Source organism: Diadema antillarum, unplaced genomic scaffold (assembly GCF_040938485.1).
Source record: "Diadema antillarum isolate AM-2024a unplaced genomic scaffold, OU_Dant_1.0 scf00000118, whole genome shotgun sequence".
NCBI lineage: Eukaryota > Metazoa > Echinodermata > Echinoidea > Diadematoida > Diadematidae > Diadema > Diadema antillarum.
The window spans coordinates 296743-309674 of record NW_027271007.1 but is presented as its reverse complement, the minus strand read 5'-3'; the positions used below and the strand labels follow the sequence as shown (position 1 = coordinate 309674).

The 12932-nt window shown below is 35.2% G+C and overlaps 1 protein-coding gene across 1 annotated transcript in view; it reads right to left on the bottom strand.

The window, feature by feature from the left end:
• Positions 1–3887: 3887 nt before the first annotated feature.
• Positions 3888–12932, bottom strand: part of LOC139719983 (uncharacterized) — a 28287-nt gene continuing 19242 nt past the window's right edge. Inside the window, exons 9-13 of the mRNA XM_071631359.1 lie at positions 11068–11124; positions 9871–10014; positions 6692–6826; positions 5181–5268; positions 3888–4331 (exon numbers count right to left, since the gene is read on the bottom strand). Of these exons, the coding sequence (XP_071487460.1) occupies positions 4321–4331; positions 5181–5268; positions 6692–6826; positions 9871–10014; positions 11068–11124 (435 nt within the window). The 3' untranslated portion in view covers positions 3888–4320. The remainder of the gene's footprint in view (positions 4332–5180; positions 5269–6691; positions 6827–9870; positions 10015–11067; positions 11125–12932) is intronic.

Sequence of the window (12932 nt, the reverse complement as noted above, 5' to 3'; positions counted from 1 at the left end):
GATCGTACACCAACAACCAGACAAGAGCCAAACACGATAGCGTCACATATTAGTTTTGCTTTATTGTCCATGTACTGCACGAAATGATAAAAAAATGGACAGAGAGTCAACTCATGATATTTAAATTTAACAATGATTCAGACATAATATAACAAGTTAGCTTATGGTGGTGTAAAAATAGATAACAAAATACAGTGTACGATCAAAATAGATACATATGTCTTGATCCTGCACACTCTCTGTCGCAGCGAAAGATCAAAGTGTTTTCTACATGTAATATAACTCTTGTACTGGACATAAACACTGCTCGCTACGGCCACCTCCATCTTGCGTCCTCAAGTATCAGTACTGTCGGATCACGACTAAAGGCCTTTGAAAGTTAAAAATTACTTAGCGCCTAAAGCTGCATAAATTCTCCTTGACTTTATCAGATAAAATAACGCGAGGTACTTGAAAAATCAGCTGCACTCGTAAATCTATTGCCGCTCATTTCCGTCGCATTTCCTCTCCGCACTATCAAACAACACATCATTCCTGTGTTAAAGTACGCCGATCATTTTCTTCACGGACTGATCAAAGAAACTATGTGATATCTGTAATGTAAGTGCACTTGACTTGTGTTGATTTATAACACCCTCAATATCACTTACGTGATCTAATGAATATCTAGATATGTGCCATATATTATTCTTATGATAATGTTTACAGGCTCAGATAGCATGGGTATAAAATGAAAACTTTCCAAACCAAGATTCTGTAAATGACGTCATAATTTCAATCACTGCTAAATTAAGTATCAATATGATTAACAAAAGACAGTATAGAACACACGCTCTCATATAACATGTACACTGAGATCAACTTACATGTTTTCGTGTTACTTGATATAATGATGAACAATACCATGCATGTTTCTATTCTCGTTTCTTTCTTTTTTTATGCTGGTATGTATATCTTCGGTGAATATCCCAGCGATGACGTCAGATTGAAGAGAGGTAAACACATGACACGCGCTGTTTTCAATAGCAACATCGCTTGTGATCATGATCTATTGAGAGCAGGGAGGTGGAAAGAGACTGTCTGTCGTGTCGGACAAAAATACGATCACTTGGCACGCTTGAGTATAGGGCTCACACCTGTAAATATAATGGAATGTCCCTGACTGCATCACAAAATCGTAAAAAAGATACTAAAAATGAATGAAGAAAAAAAAATCTATTAAAAATCAGAAATGCAGTTTGGCAAAAACTGAATAGCTGTTGATATTGACCATGAATTACTGTAGAAACTGCATTGTGGTTGGAAGATGAAAGCTTTTCTCATGGAATTTGAAGGGATTGTATTTGACTGGGTGCATGTACAGGAAATGATTTATGTGATGTTTTGAGTAAAAAGCAGTGAACTCGAAGTCCGGCTTTGCGAACCCTTGGACAGAGTTTGAGCTGAAGGACCCCCCTTGGAAATTTGATGGATGAAAGGGTGTATCTCACTTCTTCAGGTTACCGAAGATGAAACATCTCATTTCTCCCAGCTATTTTACAGAATTTTTTGAATGTTGAATTTTAACACACATCTCTATGGGGAAATATAGGTTTTCCCGGTCAATTTTATACTTTTGTCACTCAAGTTCATTAATGTGCATTCAAATTCACGCAGCGCACGCACGCGAAAATATTGGGGCATTCAAATTCAGAATCCGAGCGATCAGTTTCATTTATGAGCGTTCTATTTCGTTTTCGTGAAATCAAATTCACGATTGGCCATTCAATTTCAAAATGCGAGCACCGACTTTCCTACTCGTGCATTCAAATTCATGCGATAGTCACGTGATAGCCCCAATGAGCTTGCTTGAAGCGTTCAAATTCATTTTTAGGCGATCAAGTTCCTACTTCGTGCAATCAATTTAACGAGGAAAATGGAGGAGACTTTTAAGAAAGGAAAAAGGGCCAACACAACCAATGAATGCTTGCATATAGTGTAATTAGGATTGTTTACATGTTCTACATTTTTCTCTGTTCATGTATTCTTTGTTATTCATCTCAATAAATTTCAAATTGCAATGTCCAATCAGCAGTGCATCCAAACAACACAACGACTAGTAATCATATTTCTTGATGATACTGCAATGCCCCAACACCAACCACATGATGACAATTCATCAATTTAAGACAAACTGACACACAATGATCTCACATAGTCCCGCAAAATTAAATCAATAAGACAGCAATACACAACAAACAACACGTATAAAATGCTCATGTATCAGTTTCAAAATAGTCGAAATCGTGTTTCTTTTTCCTCGAAAGTGTCAACCAACCCTCCGTATTATGCTCGTCTGTAGGCCTATACAGTGCCTAATTTTTGTTTGTTTGTTTCATTTTCTATCAAAGAAGATGACTGGATAACCCATATTCAGCTGCAAAAGCTGGTCTTCCATATGGGGTCCAGTTAGATGTTTTGCTCTTTGCGATGAATAAATGAAGTAGGATCTTTTACGTGCATGAGTTGTGACTCTTTTACACGTGCATGGGACCTCCATTTTATGTCCAATCCCAGGGACATGTGCCTGTATATTCCTATTTGCTAAGCGCGAGTTCAGAATTGTCAATTATTAGGTGGACCTCTACTGCAAAATAAATAATCATCATAAATCCCAATATATTCAAAGCCAGAGTGAGAAACACATGCATACACGGCCCCAAACTAACTAAATTCAGGACTTCTTTTAAATTGAATGCAGTTATTTGGAACATGGTTGCCTATTCACGAATTTGAATGACCGACGAGATTCCGTTGCCAGCTTGACATGAATTTGAATGCTTATTGATGAAATGCGTGCTCCTCTCTTAAATTTGAATGCTCCGATAGTGAATTTGAATGTTCCGATAGTGAATTTGAATGCTCCGATAGTGAATTTGAATGCTCCGATAGTGAATTTGAATGATCGGATTGTGAATTCGAATGACCGGATTTTGAATTTGATTGCTGATTCAGTGCTGCGAGCGTAGAATGCGTGAAATCGAATGCTCGGAATAGGAACTTGAATGACAAAAGTATGATATTGACCGGGAAAACCTATATTTACCCGTGTGAGAGCCCTTTTATTCTCGAAACTCTTTCGTCTTTTGACATAATGAGGGCGCCTTTGCTATTACTAGTATGCTGCTGAGAATTTGTATCCCCTGATACGCAACAATTTTTTGCTATTTAGATTGGAAGAGCTACGGCTCATCAACTATAAAATTTGCTCCACGTAACTCCTTCCTTTCGTACAATAAACTTTTTAATAGTGTGTGATTGCTTAAAATACACTCCTTTCGGCAATACTGTGTTATTCCTCTACCAATGTCTCAAAACAGTAAATCAAAGTTTTTCAAATTTATGAATTTCTTCCGTCGAGATGTTTTCATTGCAACTGATTGACAAATTGCCCTACATCGACGTAAAATAAGCACTGAATTGATCAGTGTTTTTAGTAGTAGCCATGATAAAAAATCATGGGCGTACATACTCGAGCAGGATTCGAACCTACGACCTCCTGGTTCGAATCCTGCTCGAGTATGTACGCCCATGATTTTTTATCATGGCTACTACTAAAAACACTGATCAATTCAGTGCTTATTTTACGTCGATGTAGGGCAATTTGTCAATCAGTTGCAAATCAAAGTTTGTAGACTTTTCTTCTTCTTTTGTTTCTACCGCATCATGAAAATCTCTCAAAGTACAATTCACATCAATCCTTACTTTTTTGGTACTAGAAAATGATTTTTTTTACTCCTTTTTCCCTAAAGATAGACAAATATGTAGATAGATAGATAGATAGATAGATAGATAGGTAGATAGATAGATAGATAGATAGAGAGAGAGAGAGAGAAAAATAACAGGGAATGAAGAGAGAGCATCCTAACGATACATAATGACACATCAATGATTACAAATCTTAACTTTCGTAGTAATGGTTAGAAATGAGAAATATTAACAGACATGGCACTTTAAAAAGATATTCCTTGCTAACAGTGCTAGATAAGAATAATATAGCAAAAACTAGATAAGAATAATATAGCTAAAAAGCAGCCTCAAACATTTTGCGATTTGATGCGACGCCTTCCACAGGTATCTTAAAATTCAGGTGGCTTAACCCTGATAAATATTAGCTCCATTGTAGTAGTTACAACACTTTTGCAAATTTCTTAATATCCATGCTTTGATCAGTCGGCACACGAAATTGTGCGTCTTCAAGATGTCTCCATTCATCATTGTATACAAAGAATCGTCAGTCTTAAGCGTGTACCGTCTCAGGCTTCTCAGGCTGCGTGGTCTCTAGTATTTCCCTGTTGGATTTTAGATAAACAAAAAAGGTCACATCCTCATTAAATGGGATGGCTAGTAACTGATCATTTGGAATCAGTGGCAATGCTGGGGGATGATTGTTCCAATCCTTGTGGGATTCATTTAAGAGTATACATTATATATCTATTGCTGTGTGAAGATTATCTGCTTCACAATGGTCTCATATTCAAGTAATGTGCAGTTTAATGTTTCCAGGTTAGCATGCCTGTACAGTGACGGGGAATTAAACTACATATTACTTGAATATGAGACCGTTCTGAAGCAAATAATTTTCAGACAACAATAGATATGTAATGTACTCTTAAATGAATCCCACAAGAATTGGAACAATCATCCCCCAGCATTCCCACTGATTCCCACTGATCACTTACTAGCCATCCCCTTTAGGTCTCACGCGCAGGAGATGACAAAAATAATAAATTCATGTCTTAAAGCACATAAGGGTAAATGAAACCTGAATATCTTCCAAAAATTTCCTGATATCCAACTAAAGATAGCATGATATGAAAATATAACAAGGAAATATTTTCAATTTTTCCTTCCTTGAATGCATTTATGAAGCATGATCGCAATATCTTTATCCGTCAAAATCTTAAAACAATCATATTTTCTACTTGAAAATTACCGCTAAAGGTGATCACAAAACTTCACACCGGCGAAGGATTTAGATCAAAATGACTCTCGCTGTCTCTCACTTACTGAATTTCGTCATCACTCTCATTTCTGGGTATTTCGTTTTTGTTTTTTATTTATTTGTTTGTTTGTCGTTTATTTCATTGTTTTTTTGTTTGTTTGTTTGTTTGTTTGTTTGTTTGTTTGTTTGTTTTTACCTTGAGGATATGCAACCTGTTGTCCGTTCATCGCTGACTGGACAACGACCTGGTTCGGTTGAGGCTGTGCTTGGCCATTGTAGTAGACCTAGCAATGATGTAAATATATTTAGAGAAAGAGACAGGGGTGGAGGGGGAACAAGCGAAGTAGAGAGATAACAAATTAAATCGAACAATTAAGTGTTAATATGCAGCAATTTGAGATGCTGCGACCGTCACTCAAGAATGGAAAATCATGTTGACGGTATGTATTGGTTATATGAAAGGCTTTGCATCTACAGTTAAGTTTCCATTGAGCCTTCCAAACAATTAAAGGTACTGTTTACAATTGGGAGCTGTGATTTAAAAATGTTCGAGTAATCACATTTGATGCATAATATAGTCAGTGGTGTCACGACACATCCTGCCAGATTAAAAATCGCGATAAAGCCTAAAATATAATAAGATATTACTATTTTTTCTCAGTAAACCATAACTATAACTTCGTAGCCATGTTTGAAAATTATGAAATATGTTGCCATGCCATATCATATCATATCATATCATATCATATCATGTCATATCATATCTTCTTACATCATATCATGTCATATCATATCTTATTACATCATATCATGTCATATCATATATCATATCATATCATATCATATCATGTCATATCATGTCATATCATATCTTATTACATCATATCATGTCATATCATATCATATCATATCATATCATATCATATCATATCATATCATATCATTTCATTTCCTTTCATATCAAAGGAAGGGGACCAAGTGCCAATGCAGAATCTGCTGCTCATCTGACAACTTTGAGTGATGAGTCTACAGTGACCTTTTCTTCCAAAGGGGTTGGTTGGGTTATATGGATGAGAAGTATTAGTAAGACTATTGGCAGATGAAACATGTCAAAGAGATGGTATAGTAATGGTGGAGATGAGGATTGGGCTTATAACTTTTTTGTGAGATACTCAAAATCCACTTGTGAAATAATACAGAGCATACCATTCTGAGAGGAATTCGAAGTTTATCAGATGAAAATGAAGATGAGACATTATAAAACAAAGCAATCCTAACAAAAGGTTGGTCCCACTTATAGGATTGCTCTGTTTTGGACATCTCAGCCATTTCAAAACTTATTTTCATCAAGTAATCGTTGAATCCCTTGAGGAATTATTGATGCTCTTTCATATTTCATAAGAGGTTTCTCAATATCTCTCACACAGACAAACAAAAAAAAATGCTAGAAATCTGAAGTTAGGTCTGAACCAAAACTATACGGTCCCTTTAAACTTTCACTGGAGCAGAAAAGGAAACCATTTGTTTAGAAGATAATGATACCTAAAAACGTCGACTTTTTGAAAAATGAGTAATGTCCCTCTCTTCCTTTGTATCGCATGCGTTCTTTTACATGAAAACATGACATAGTGGCAGCGAGTAGGCCTATGTAGCATTAATCCACAGACGTAGGACGCCAAGCCATGATTTCAGTACGAGTATACCAACCGTAGTGGTGGTGGAGGTAACTTGACCGGCACAGCAGCATCGCAGGCCCCCGCAGCACAGGGCGGCGCCGACGATGGAAACGACGAGCTCAACAAAGGCGAGGATCGCAAGTATGGCGTGAACGGCAATGGAGCCCTTCACCGTTGACAGTTACGAGAGACAGAAAAGAAAGTAAATAAATAAATAGATAAATAGCTAGATAGCTAGATAAGTAAGTAAATAGATAAGTAGATAAATAGATGAATAGATAATAGATAAATGAATAAGGAATGAATGCATGTATGTATGTATGTATGTATGTATGTATGTATATGTATGTACTAGGTGTTTCAAAAAACATTTCCAACTTTTGATCATTAATAGTTCAAAAACTATTCATCCGATAAAACTGTCATTGATATGAGTAATAGCTGGATAGTGTACAATTTGGTTGAAGGTAATTTGGACGTAAAAGCATAAATCAGTTTCATTAAATCTAAGATTGATTTTGAAGTAAGGTTTCAGATTTTGGTCAAATTTTAACCCTCTGTACAAAAACTGAACTTCGCACAGGAACCAATGATGTGTATGTGAGTGTGTGCTGACAATGGCCCTGAACAATGGACATGACTGAACCACCTGTTGACTAGGCGTCAGTCTCGCGCTCCCTGGCACATGAATGTTTAATCAATAATTCATGTGGATTGCCCTGGGCACTGCTAGTCTCAATTCATGCACGGTAAAGTGCTTGCAAACACCACATCTCATTCCAGCTGGCAATCATTTTCAAATTTTGCTTCACATATCACTAAATTTGGGATATAAATAAGCATAAAATGATCTTCAGTTCCTCATTTTAATACAACTGTGTACTAATTAAATAGTCTGACAAATTTTTCGCTTTTTCGATAAAAAGAGATCAGTTTTGGTAAAGAGTTCAGCAGCATTTATCATTGGGGCGATTTGTTTCACAGTTGATTAACTTATTTAAGGCTCCATATATACACAAGTGTATATATACTCCAATTGATTTTCTTTGCTTCCTGTCACCATGTTTACGATAGAACAGAAGGTATTCATTGTGATTTCGTTTTTCAGAAGTAGGGAGAGCACTGTCGCGACTCAACGACAGTATCGACAGGCGTTTGACTTTACACAGATACTGCCAGAGGCTGAATAAAGACTAGTTGTGATAGTGGAATTTCTCATGAATGAATAATGAAGCATTCAAACCCTGGCCATTGTCAGGACCATAGTCAGGGTGTTAACCACACACTCCCATACACACCCATTGACCCCTGTGCAAAGTGAAATTTTGTACAGAGGGTTGAAAATAGAGCAAAGTCTGGAACCTAACTGTGAAATTAATCATGGATTTCATGAAATTGATTTATGCTTCCATATTTAAACTACTTTCAACCAAATTGTACACTATTCAGCTATCACTCATATCAATGACAGTGTTATCTGATATTTATTTTTTGAATTATTAAGAATCAAAAGTGGGAAATGTTTTTTTAAACACCTAGTATATGTATGTATGTATGAACGGGTGAATGAATAAAGGGAATTATAGCTAATTAGCCAGATATACACATAAATATAGGCCTAGTTAAAGGTAATGTTTACCTTTGGGAGTAGTGGTTTTAAAAATGTTTATGTTATCACATTCATTGCCGTCAGTTGTATCACATTCATTGCCGTCAGTTGTATCACAAAACATCCTAACATGTAAAAACATTGCAATAAAGCCTAAAATATTAGGAGATATCATTATTTTTCTCAATAAGCCATAACTGTAGACGGTTTAGTCTAGGAAATTTTTTATTATACTTACATTTTGTTTATTTTGTTTACATTTGTTTTATTTGTTTACATTTTGGATATCTAACTAGACTAAACATTGGTTATGCTGATTAAACATTTTACATTGGTTGTTTCCATCCCTAACTCACTTGTCAGAAGTATTTTGAAACACTAAAGCTGGGTTTTTGTTTTATCTGCAAATGGTAAATTATGCCTTAAAACACATACATATTATAATTATAATGTACATATCATGCATGGTAACACGTCATTCCTGCGACAATTGCTCCGGTATGATTTTCTTTAAGAACTTAGGGTTAATAGGGTTAGGGTTGCGATAGGGTCTTAGGTTTAGTTTGATATGAGGATTAGGATTAGGGTTAGGTTATGTATGTGGGTAGATTTTATGATTGGCTTAACGTGCACAGATTTCATGGGAGCAATTGTCGCAGGAGCAAATCTAGTGGAACCACCATGCATACATACATACATACATGTACATACTTACATACATGCAGACATAGAGCCCTGCATACATGGAGTTCGGAGTTTGCCTTATTCATTTCTACGCTCAAAATGATACTGAATTTCAAAGAATTACTCTTAACCATTGATATATAAACTCAGGTTCATTCATACCAATGGGCATAATGGTGTCAATAATACTACATGACAGCAAGGGACGATATTATAGAATGTCCCTCAGATGTGTTTGCAACGCTGCTGTTGTTTCCTTAATTGCTGCATTTTTTTTTCTTGAAAACGATGAACAAAAATCAATATGCCGATAGTCTTCACTGCAAATATTTGTTACCTTCCTAATTGCCGCATGCAAGAAGTTTGTACATCGAAACCGAACTGCATTTTTAGTTTTTTATTGCATGTAAAATTAGGTATGTCTTTATATTTGTTGATATTAACGGCACGTCAAAAATTCGTCCATGATATCATTTTGTATAGAATAAGCCTTCGAAACATTGACAAAAAAGGAAAGTAAGTTCAAATGTTGTGTAGTAGCTTTAATCATGGTCTAAAATAGCAAAATAGGAATTTGCACATCATTATATAGAATAATGAGATAAAAACCTCAGCAGCTAGAAAATTTCAACTAAAAGGGAAATCTGAATGACAGATGTTATCATAATGTTGCTATATCAAGAGCTACACCACGAAAATAAAGGTTTATACCGATTGCCGATCTCAAAACAGAATGAAATCTAACTGAAATACTTCCTGCGCATAATCATGATCGCGATTAAAGATACGAACCAAACAGATTGGAAGGAAATTTAAAAAAAAAAACATCGTTTGTCCTGATAGTTTGGTCAAGTTATTGTTGTTTTCCAGCCCCCCCCCCCCCCCCCCCCATGAAGGCATCGAATTCATCAACTTACGTCACTCCTACAATAGTCATAATAGAAGTAATAGTCACAGGCGGCGGTAAGAGAGGTGGACGCGCCAGCCGCTATTGCCTCGTACGCGAGCATTCCTACGGCCTGAAGGCTACACAGGATTGAAACAATAAGGTAGCTGACGATCTGGAAAAACAAACAAACAAACAAGCAAACAAGTAATAATAAGTAAAGAAAGCAATAAGTCATTTACAAGTTTTAGGTTCTATTTCTTCATTATCGCTGAGTTTTATTACGTTAGATTTCTTCCTAATATATATATTGAAGTATCATGATTGTTGCAGAGGTTGTTGTTGTTTTTTTTTAGTCAGTCAGTGACAATATGGGATGAATAGATACATAGTATAGTTATAGTACTAATAGGGGTGTTGTGAGTGAACGGCAACCATCCAACTAATTAACATGAAAATACATCATTGTGGTTGCAGCAATTTCACTGCGCCATCAAGACATGGGAAGGTCCATATTACCATAATTTTATCCCTTTTTCCAAAGTTTTTTTTTCAATGCTTTTGAAGAACACAGGGTGTTATGCTGCGAACAACACTATCCCTTTGTTGTCTTCAGGCAATGTCTGGAATCATCCATGTTTGACAAGCTCTGCTTTACCGTGGGTCACCCCTTTCCATCATCGTTTTAAGTTATAAGCTGTAAGTTGTAACCTTGCAAATTGTGCATTGTTTCTTTTGTTATCTACTCTTTGCACAGACATTTTTTGGTGACATATCATAATATTCGTACTCGTATTAATAGTATTCGTATTTGTATCTTGTATAAGAGTATTTCTTACAAATCATTTATATCGACAATATCATTTATCAATATGTGTCATGAGTACATGTTTTAAAATTTTGTCGATTTGCGAATGACTTGAATGGGACTGAACTGAATTTTTTCTGTTTCATTTTCCAATCTGAGAGGATGACTAATTAGCTGATTCAATTTATTGAAATGTACAGTGCACTCCCGTTATCACGAAATTCCGTTTACAACGAAGTAAAAATTCAGGCCGCAACGTTATCCTCGCTATGGTCTTTATTGTTTATTTGTTCAGATATAACGAAATTTCGATATAACGAAAGAAAACTACCGGTCCCGAAGACTTCGTTATAACGGCAGTCCACTGTATTGCACTGAACTGAACTAAACTAAATAGAATTAAATGAAATTTTGATTTACCACACCAGTTCGTCGAGTTTTGGTAAAGATTCCGAGGATGCCTGCAGGTAGGAAAAACTAATCGAAAGCAGAGAGAAAGAAAATAAAAAGAGGAAAACATATTGAATGTCCAGAAGACCATTAAAAGAGGTAATGCCACACTATGCAGTACCGTACTTCCTTTCCTAAAAATAGCCAAAGTTAATATCATGTGTGGAACGAAAAAATGATTTAGAGATTTGTGTCATATAGGATAGATGCAGTGGGAATCATACAGATTTTGATGGAAGTTGAATGTTTTCTCACTAAATTGATACTCGTTGAGGCATTTCAAAAAAAAAACATATAGGATACGTTACATTGTATTATCATAGTGAGCTTCAAAAGACGAAAATTAATGATCATACTGTATTACCTTGATTAGCTCTCATATGAATATGTTTCTAACGAGGCGAAACTATTCTATTCGACAGTTACCAAAAAGGGATAGAATTTACAATTCTACAGGATTTACAAAGTGCTCTTACAATACTTAATGAATTTGCAAATATGTCCAACCTCAAAATTAACGTAACTAAAACTCAAGTAATATGGATTGGGAAGAACAGAACTTTCAAAAAAGAGATTTTACACGAGTACAAATTAAACTGGATATCTGAAGGATATTTCAGGTACCTGGGCATTGATTTTTCAGTTAAATTATCTGAAATGGTTAATCACAATTATCAAGAAAAGGTTAAAGAGATAAAACGTCAGATAGCGATATGGCTGAAAAGAACATTGACTCCATTAGGGAGAGTAACGATAGTAAAATCTTTATTGATACCCAAACTGAATTATTTGCTTTTATCTCTTCCAGAACCAAAATTCGAAATTATGAATGATGTTAACCGATCTTTTTATAAATTTATATGGCACGATAAACCTGATAAAATAAGTAGGAAACAAATGTGCCAATTATACAGTGATGGTGGGGTTAAAAGGACAGATATTTTTATACATTCTAAATCACTCAGAATATCATGGATAAGAAGATTCTTTTGTTATCCAAGTAACGAAAATTTCATTTTACGTATGTTCCAATCATTCTTGCCTCCATCATACACATCTCTCCACTTATTCATGGGGGCTGAACATTACAAAGAATTAGCCATTTCAATGCGCAACCCATTTTGGAAAGAGATATTATTAGCCTTTTCAGATTTAACTCAGTCCATTGTAGATAATATCGCATGTCAACCCCTTTGGAACAATCCTAGAATACAAGTTAATGATAATGTAATTTATTATAAGTCATGGTGTGCTAAGGGGGTACGTTTTGTTAATGATGTTCTAGAAACAGATGGAAAATTTCTTTCATATTTTGATTTTCAACGTAAATACAATGTACAAGTAAACTTCTTCAATATTATGGTTTGTGTAATGCTATTCGATTTGGTTATAATAAAAATGTCATACCTAAGATTATGGAACCTACATGTATTATCCCTGAAACATTGTTTTTAATACTGAAAGTGAAAAAAGGTTGTGCACATATCTACCAGGCTTTCTTGAAACATAAGACAAAGGAATGTAAAAGTCTTATAAAATGGAAACAGGAGTTTGATTTTGACAATATCATTTGGAGTTTTTATTACCAAATTCCCTTTTATTCAACTGTCGATGTAAACATGAGATGGTTTCAGTTCAAGATGCTAAATAGAATTCTTTATATGAAAGACGCTTTATTGAGATTTAAATTAGTAACAGATAACTTATGTACTTTTTGTAATAACAGCGAAGAAACAATTATGCATATATTTTGTTCTTGTATATATTTAAACGAGATATGGTCAAAACTTGAGCTTTGGCTGTCCCGTAATGCTATTCATATTAAGCTCACAAAT